The 9886-nt window shown below is 35.5% G+C and overlaps 1 protein-coding gene across 1 annotated transcript; it reads right to left on the bottom strand.

Annotated features, from left to right (window-relative positions):
* Positions 1-5418: 5418 nt before the first annotated feature.
* On the bottom strand, positions 5419-6642 carry LOC110671054 (vegetative cell wall protein gp1-like). The gene is made up of 3 exons (XM_058147735.1): positions 6251-6642; positions 5726-5991; positions 5419-5423 (listed from the first exon to the last, which is right to left on the bottom strand). Exons 1-3 carry the CDS (start codon positions 6640-6642, stop codon positions 5419-5421), a joined length of 663 nt encoding a protein of 220 aa, XP_058003718.1.
* Between the last annotated feature and the right edge of the window lie 3244 nt (positions 6643-9886).

Here is a 9886-nt window from a genome sequence, read left to right as displayed (position 1 = left end):
GTGAAGAGGATATGAGGAGACAGCACCCACAGCTGTTTAGAGACTAATGCCAGGTAAAATTTCGAGACGAAATTTATTTAAGGGAGGGAGAATTGTAACACCCCTATGTTCGGTAGTGCGTTCTATCGTTTCGGTGACCAGTGTTGTCCGAACAGCTAGGATGCCTAGAACTACACTTTGATATGAGGGAGGAGACATAAAATAATGAAATACAAGAAAAGAAAATACAAGAAAAACAAAGGAAAAATAATAGCAAAGAAAGGTAACCAAGTTAAGCAAGCCGAGAACCCTAGCGATCGGTGATCTTGCGAGAAGTCACGGCGTGGACCGTTGACTAATACTGGATCGGAACCACGGAAAATATTTTTAGGACTTAAAGAGACATCAATTGAAGTATAAATATCATTAGAAATATCAAGAAAAATTAAATAATTAGTACAAGGAAAAGTGAGAAATCGAAAAAGCAGACAAAACCGGTGTTCAGAAAAATCGAATGCAACCCGAACAAGGGCATTATGGTCAATCGACATCCCGAATTGTCTTTTGACCTAAATGTCCATTAAAAATAAATAATATTACACTTGGAAAATATAATGAAAAATTAATTTGGTGGTACCTAAAGTAAATAGCAAAAATTATGGGTTTAATGTGGAATAAATGAAAGTTAAACATATAATATGATTAATTTGTGTAAGTGGGCCACTAAGGAATAAACTAAACACTAAATGGGCAGGTTTACACCTATTACACAATCTGCAATTTCATTTTTCTCCAACTCCTCCATCCATGCCGAAATGAAGAAATGGGAAACCTCCATTGCCGTGTTGCATAAAGCTTCATCCACTCCTTCATTTTACCTCTAAACACCTAGGTAGCTTCATTAAAAATTATCCCCACTTCACAAGGAAGAAGTAGATACCAATATTAAGAAGTTTTAGTGAAGATTAAGCAAGTCCCAACAATAGGTAAGTTTGAGTTTTTGAATATTTCTTTGTTAAAGTTTGAAAACATGTTATGGGTGTTTGCTTTGTGAAGAAATTTTTAAGTTTTGAGGAGTTATTGATATATCCAGTTTGGACAGCCATGGAGTTGTATATTTGATGATTTATTCTTACATATATTTGATGGGAAATTATGTTGAGTAGGGTGATTAATGTCCTAGTAAGTTATTTCCATGTATATGTGGTGATTGTGCAATTGGGATTGAAGTTGACGAAATTATGGACACTTTGGCAATGTGAAGCATTTCGGCAGCCTTGAGGCTTCTTGATGAGTGTTTAAATTCATGAAGATATTGGGTAAATTGTGACATTGAGGATTGATGAATATGTATGTAAATTGGTTGTGGAAATTGCATGTAACAATTAGGAGTGTTTATGTGTATTTATGGTTGTATTTGGACTTTGTGAATTAGAGTTTCATTTGGTGTATTGAAGATATTTGTATTCTGCCCAAAGTGACTTTAAAATGAAGTGATATATGGTTTTGGTAATGTACCAAAACAGAATTGGTAAGAGAAGTGGACTTGTAGCAAGGTAAATGTGTAATGGATAGATGTATAAGCAATGTAATTAAGGACAGTATGCATTTCAGCCTATAACTCTAAATGTGTAACTCCAATTGGTATGAGACCAATTGGAGGTGAAACTAGGCACAAAATGTGCCAACTTTCATGAAGGAAACATACCAAAATTCTGCTTGCAAGGTAGCTTGAAAAATGACCAAATCCGGATTAAGTGCAAGTGAGGCTTGAAAACTGACCATTTGGGCAGCAGTTAGTGTTTAGACCATAACTCACTCAAAACAGGTCCAATTGACCTGAAATTTTAACCATGAATAGTTAAGACCCATATCTACAAGTCTTATGAAGACACCAAAGCCCAGAAATGACCATAAGAAAGTCAAACAGCTTGCACAATTTCGGGTCCAAAAACTGGCCGAACCAAAGTTGACCAAAATTGACCTAAAATGACCAAATTTGATGCCATTTGACCAGCAATAGTAAAATGACCATAACTTGGTCTACATAACTCAGAATGACCTGAAATTTTGCCCCGCGTTCCATAAGATATAGATCTACAAGTTTGTAGTTTTGACCAAAACCCGAAAACTGAGGGAACTAGGTCGTCCGGCTAGGTAAAACAAGTATCCCGGAATCCAGCAAGTTGCAATAAAATGCACTAAACAAGGAAATGAATTTGGTAACATGTACCAACCCTAAAAGACTATCGAATATGACATATTAGTAACACTAAAACCTAAATTACCTAGAACGAATCGAGGGTCGATATATTAGGTGATTAAGCAAATAATAGCTTTCAGTAAATTACTTATCCAGCATTATCGATAGAGACAGTTCAATTGAGTACTGAAACACTTCAAATTGTGTTTCTCAGTTAGTAAAGACTCAGGGAAAGGGAAGGAAACACTGAGTCCAGAGCAGGAGACAGTTATCAGAGGTTTGTGCACAACAACTATTTCTTTTGAATTTTTCAATTGAAATGAATTATGACTATTTGTACATTATTGTTTTAAATTGTGGAAATGTGTTTGAATGGATAATTATTTCTTGAAAAGCATTGTAAATCATTTGAAACTGTGAGAAATTGTTTGAATGATATTGATGGATACTTATTAATTGAAAAGCATTGGAAATGGTTTGAAACCACAGCTATCATGTATACTGATTGTATTCCTCACTAGCTTGTCTAGTGGGATGAATTGAATTCCCTCTCTGGCTGAAGTGTTGAGGTGTGTGCCTGTTGAGGACGAATTGGATGAGTACTCATATTTTTGCTAGCTAGCTATGTTATTCCTCATTAGTCATCGACTTTTGGGATGAATTGAATACCTCATTAGCCATCGGCTTTTGGGACGAATTGAACTTTGGAACATGATTAAGCTGTGTGTGATTTATTGATTTGTATTATGAGATTGTGAAATGGAGTTAAATTCTTATTGACATTCACTGTCTTTTGAATTTAATCATGATTTGATTTATTGAAATTATTGTGATATTGAGAAATGGAGTTTAAATTCTTACTGTCTTGAATTTAACTATGGTTTTCAGTATCCACTATTTATTTAACTTATGAATTGAGATTTAAAGTTGTATTTGGTTATTGTTGTGCACCACTGAGACATTGTCTCAGAGATAGCTTTTTATTGTCACGCAGTGCAGACCAGCATGCAGGCGATGACTAGGCTTCTAGTACCTCCAACGAGAGATTTTCGGGTATAATGAGTATACCACATTTTGCATTTTGTACTGTAATGTATGTTCACTGTATGTACATATTGTTTTTGATTTTGAGTAGTTGTAAATTAAATTTGTACATTGAAGTTGTAAAATAATTATGAGTTATTTTGGCATGTAAAAATTGTATTATATTTCTTGTATCTCATATTTTGAAAAATCACTGTGGATTTGAGTTGAGAAAAATGTTGTGTTGAGAAATATGTTAGAGATGAGATTTGGAAAAATATTGAAGTGTTTTTTATAGGTTTTCTGAAGAACTGTTTTATCCAAAATACAGATGGCACTCTGCCAAAATTTTTACAGAAATTCTAAATAATTCAAATGTGTTAGTTTTATCACTTCAGTTCAAAAAGGTTTTTAACACCTGTAAATAGTGCTCACCACTGTAAAAGAAGTAAGAAAAGTTTTTAAAATCCCTTGTAGTGTATTTAATGGGTTATCAGTAGACGGAGTTGGTAATTCCTTAGATATACTACGGGATCATGTTATGCCTTACAGAGGGGTAGGGTGTGACAAGTAAAATGACTATAACTTGGTCCAGAAAACTCCAAATGACCTAAAATTTGTGGCAAAAGTTCAATAAGACATAGACCTACAAGTTTGTAATTCTGACCAGAACCCAAAAACTGAGGGAACTAGGTCATCTGGCTAGGTCAAAACAGCATACCAAAATCTGATAAATTGCAATAAAATGCAATGCACTTGGAAATGAAATTGGTAATATATACCAACACTTGAGGACTATAAAATGCGACATATTGGTAATATTAAAATTAATTCACTTAGTGTGTATTAAAGGTCAACATTATAGGTTGACTAATAAAAGAAATAGTATCAATAAAATTTAATTATGGAACTTTATGATTATAAACAATTTAAATGAGTACTGAAACACTTTAAATTGTGTGTTTCAGTTGAAAAGGATATTGTGAAGCATAAGGAACATTGAGTCAAGGCCTAGAGATGACTCAAATCAGGTCTGTGCACAATACTTTTTATATTCACTACTTTTACTAGAAAATTTATTTGAAGAAATGAGTTATGAATAATTTTTTATTGTTTTGGCTTTGGAAATTTTATTTGGAAATTATTGTGTTGCCTACTTTGTAAATGGAAATTTTGAGATAAAATATGATTTGTGGTTTGTATGAAATATTTAAATATTGTGATTTAAAATTATTTTTTATCCACACTTGTCATGGCAATATCACTATGTTTCTCCTCTATTTATGAGGTGAGTATGACTATATTCCTCCCTCTTTGACTTGCCAGTCTGAGGTAAGTATGGATGAGTACTCATTATCTAGCTAGCCATCTCCCTCATTGATTTCGATTAGTGGGGTGAGTATGCCTTGTCGTGGTATACAACACAACATGTTTGGAAAATTTGTGTCATGACCTAAGATGTGTTATTGATTAACAACACTGTGTTATTAAATTGTTTGATCAAATTTGTGTTATATGAGCTTTGAAAATTATGACATGAAATTGTAAATTGTCAATAAAAGTTTTATATACCGCATTTTAAATTCTTATTGTGCACCACTGAGTAAATTTTACTTAGCGATAGCTTTTTCATTATTGTCGTAGGTAGACAGACAGATAAAGTAGCAGAGCAGGCTGCTTGTGACTTCGTTTTGGGATTTTGCCGGGTATATTGATTATACCACTTCCTTGTAAATATTATTGTAATGTATGTGAACTGTATGTATATATTGTACTTGGTCTTGAGCAGTTGTAAAATAAAGTTATAAATTATTTTAGCCTGTAAAAATGTTGTATTATACTTCTCTCCTCTCAGCTTTTGAAATACTCATTTATTTTGCACTTTATCTTTGGAATTGCTAAAAATGATATTGAATTGAGTTTGAATTGTGTTGAGGGCATTGATTTGAGTTGAGCCATATTAGAGTTTGGGATTGAACAAATATATTGGAAGTGCTTTTTACAGGTTTTTGAAGAACTTTTTTGCTCCAAATATAGATGGCACTTGATGTGACTTATCTGCAAGTATACGGGTCGTCTCAAGTAATAAAGTGATGAATCAAGTATCGTTCCCACGAGGATTTGCTGTTTGATTACTAAACTATGAATGAAGCGATTATTTGGGCTAATGATTAATGAATAAATGTTAAATGTAAATGACCAAGGTAAATTGATTAATCTAATTGAAATGGGTAAAGAGCAAACAAATAAATTCTAATTCTAGTTCGCAATTAAACTAAAATTAATAATGGGTAATTTAAACAAAAGTCTAATTATGGTAAAAATTGATTCCAGAGTTGGGGGTTTATGCATAAATTAATTGGGATTTGTCTTGGGCATTCCAATTTTTAGGGAAAAATAGAGTTTGAAGGAAACAAACAAATCCCCTTCCTAAAACAGTGTAAGTAATGAACCTATGGAGGTATTTCAATACATGGTCAACTATCCTAGAGGCTTTTGCAGTCCTCTGTGTATAATAACCCCCAAAAGGTGCAATATCCTTCCAAAATTGAACAGGGTCATAAACAGTTTGCTGCCACTCAATGTTTTTATATCCTGAATCCTGAAAACCAAAAATTGCATTCATAGCAGCCATGTCTAATTCCCTATCAATTCCAGCACATCGAAAATATATCATATCTTTATGTTCAGGCACTGTTGGTTTGAAACTCAACCTTAGGGAACTCAAAAATTCCAGGGTTAAATCCTTATACACTGGTTCCCTAATTTTAGCAAAATTAGTCCAGCTAACAACATCCAAATAGGCAAATACAGAGTCATAAATGCCTAATTCTTTCAAAATCTGCTCATCCATATACTTGTTTGCCAAAATAGTTTTAGAAACTAATTTCTCATAGGCCTTTTTCATATCCATATCCCTAAAAGCCCAAGGTAATGGAGAAATTACCTCTTCGATATTATCTGCAGATGATGCAGGTGCTGGAGAGTGTAAGGAGACCGAGGCATCGGTGTTTGGACATTGGTGTTGGGGTTTGCAAGGAAGACCTGGTCCTTTTGCTAACTGGTTCAAAGGACGGCTGAGGTGGAGAATTCAGGTCGAAAGGAACAGAGGGTACTCGTTTCCGTTTTCCGACAGGGGTTTTCTTAAGTTTACTTGCAGCTTTTTTTGTTTTGCCTTGGGTTCTCGTTTGAGTAGGCACAGGTTCAGGCGCTGGTTCTGGGGAATGGGTGTCGGGAATTGGTGTTTCATTTTGTGGCTCGGATTGCGGCGAGAGGGGAGTCGGCGGAATGAAAGGTGATATTTGGCTTGGGGGTGGTGGCGGTGACTGAGGTGGTGGCGATTGAGGTAATGGCGGCGTTTGTGGTGGCGATGACTTAGGGAGCGGCGGACTGGGGCTGGGGTTAGGGTTTGTGGGTAATGAGGATGGAATACCCATTTTTTATTTGACAGATTGTCGAAGTCCACTGAGTTTGGGTTTGTGGGAAGACCACATTTTAGTTCTTACCATTTTAATGAAAAGGAAGAAACCTTTCGGCTTCCTGTAAAAATTGCCGGAAGAAATGGCGTGAGAAAAGAGTCGATGAGGTTTATCGGGAGTGTGGGTGAAGCTTTAGGAAAATTGGCGGAAGTGCTGGGCCTTTTAAAATGTGGGGTAGACATGTGGTATTCTGGGCCATGCTTAGGGTTAGGCATAAGGTTCAGCAGAATTTGCTTAAGACTCTGCTTGACAAGCAATGTCATCAGCAAGTTTCGGCAGGCTTCGGGAAAAATTGTGGTTTTGCTTACCAAAATCAGTCCAAGAGCTATGGAATGCTATTGTGACCCTCAGCAATTACCAAATACACACAAACACCATAAAATTGAGGGATTTAAGTTCATAATCTCTTAGAACTCATCAAACACCGTATATTTTCATTTACCTCATGCAGGCATTTTTTTCAATTTAGGCATCTATTTTAACTACCTTTGTACACATTTAATGAAATGGTCTCCTTTCTTTACTTATACCAAAAGCACATTTTCAGCAGCATTTTGGACAAGTTCCAATCAATCAAGAATTGCAGAAAAGATGTAGAAATTGACCTTTTTAACAGCATGAACAGTAGCGTATACAGTAACCAAAATATGCAGAATTCAAAAATTAGCAGCAATTCCAAACAAAAGCATGCAAATTCCTATCAGACTACAAAATTATATATACACTAAAAGGTGAAACTTAACAAACATTATTTTTGCACTTCAATAAAGCTCTCATCAGTCCTAAATATCAAAATTGATCCTCATTCAAGTTGCATTTCACAGAATTTACACAAAACACAAAATCAAACATGTGCTATCAAGTAGATTGCAATATCAGCAATTTAGCACAAGTTTAAAGGTGTTACTGTTCACAGGCACTGCATAAAGTGCAGAATTTTCCTTATACTTGCTTCCCTTCAATTCTTTGTTTTTGCCACAAGTGTAAACTTGCCCCATCTTCATGAATGACTTACAAAAGATAAACAAATGTCACTTTTGAGATTAATGAGGGTGAAAACTGAAAGTGAAATGAAATGGAAAATTAATGAACTATAAAAGGATACGCTTGGGTTGCCTCCCAAGAAGCGCTTGTTTAGGGTCTTAAGCTTGACCTTCCTTTCGAAGCTCATGGTGGTTGGAATTGGAAAATATTACCTCCCTTCACAATAGGTGCTGAAATGAATTTATACTTCAACTTTTTCCCATTATATTTGAAAATACCTGTTGATTTGTTCAGAATCCCAACTATGTCTTGAAGAATATTCTTACAAACTTTAGATGAATCTCCTCTTTTGAGTGATTTTGATGGAGGCTTGAGCTTAACTTTTGAAGCTTTATTGTTAACCAAATGAGATGGTGAAGCTGACTTTTTCTTTCGCACTTTATGCTGATTGCATTGCATTGGAATAGCTTGATTTTCCTCTAGTTTAGTAACTTCGGCCAAAGATCATGCTCTATAACATCTACCCTATAACAAGAATTCATCACACTGGTTCCTTGGAATGTTGGAATAAATTAAACTCTATTTCCTCCTCCCCATCACAACTTCAATTTCCCATTCTTTACATCTATATTAGCTCCTGCAGTGGCTAAAAATGGCCTTCCAAGTATGATGGGCGTTCTTACATCCTCCTCCATCTCTAGTACAATAAAATCCACTGGAATGAAAAACTTCCCAACTTTTAATGGTACATTCTCTAAAATCCCAACTGGATACTTTATAGATCATCACTAATCGCAAAGAAATAGTTGTGGGCTTTAGATCTCCAATCTTTAACTTCTCACATATGGAAAGTGGCATCAAGCTAACACTAGCCCCAAGTCACATAATGCTCTCTCAATACTTGTTTCTCCAATGTGACATGGTATGGAAAAACTTCCAGATCTTTCACCTTAGGTGGGAGCTTGTTCGCAATAAAGCACCGCACTTCTCAAGTAAGTGCAACGATTTCATAATCTTCCAACCTTCTTTTATTTGATAAAATCTCCTCAAAAACTTAGCATAAGAAGGCATTTGAGAAATGACATCGGTGAATGGAATGTTGATATACAACTTCTTCAAAACTTCAAGGAATTTCCCAAACTGCTTATCTAATTGTGCTTTATGAAACCTCTGAGGAAAGGGCAATGGTGGCTTGTACGGTGCAGAAGGCACATATTTCTCTTCTATTTTCTTTTTATCTTCTTTCTCTTCATTTGCTTCCTTACTAGCTTTAGCTTTAGTTGAAGTGGATTCACTCTCACACTCATCTTTCTTTTCTTTCAACTTTACTTCAATTTCATGTTCTTCCCCCATTACCTTTCCACTTCTTAAAGTAACAGCATTGCACTGCTCCCTTGGATTCTCAGGTTGGCTAGGAAGCTTCCCAAAAGCTTTGCTATTTGAAGAGCTAGCCTGTTGAGCTATTTGATTCTCTAACATCTTGTTGTGTGTTGCCATTTGATCTACTTTAGATGCTAATTGAGAAATCATTTCTTGTTGACTTTGATGGCTCACAAGTAGAGTTTCAATCATAGATTCCAATCTAGCTGTCTTGTCTAGTTGTGCTTGTTGTGGTAGAGGTGGAGCAGGTACATTTTGAGGTTTAGAAATTCCAGGAGGGGGACCTCTATTCTGCTGAAAATTCTGATTTTGTTGATATCCAGAAGGTTGCTGAAAATTCTGATTTTGCCCTTGTCTACCTCCCCAAGAGAAATTGGGGTGGTTTCTCCATGCTGGATCATAAGTTGCAGAAAATGAGTTACCACCTGGTCTTTGATTGTAGTTCCCCACATAATCCACTTGCTCACTTGAAAAATCTTGATTAAGTGTAGAAAAATCTGCTGCACAATTGACATTTGCAGCTCCAACTTCTACTAAATTACTAGAACCTCCGGCTGAAGAATCTACTTTCATGCTTAGCTTGTCCATTTTCCTTGTCAAAGCATCAAACTTAGCATTAATCATATTCATGGCATCAAGGTCAAACATACCAGCTGGTTTCTTGATCTCATTCCTCTCACAACTCCATTGGTAGTTGTTATAAGCAATTTTATCAAGAGCGGAAAAAGCTTCATCTTCAGATTTCTCCATAAAGTCACCTCCAGAAGATGCATCAATTGTACTTCTAATAGCTGGTGAAACTCCATTGTAAAAGTGTTGAACAAGCATCCACTTAGGA

The sequence above is a fragment of the Hevea brasiliensis genome, chromosome 5, assembly GCF_030052815.1.
Source record: "Hevea brasiliensis isolate MT/VB/25A 57/8 chromosome 5, ASM3005281v1, whole genome shotgun sequence".
NCBI lineage: Eukaryota > Viridiplantae > Streptophyta > Magnoliopsida > Malpighiales > Euphorbiaceae > Hevea > Hevea brasiliensis.
Note: the sequence above shows the minus strand (reverse complement) of the source record. Positions and strands in the feature narration are given on the sequence as shown.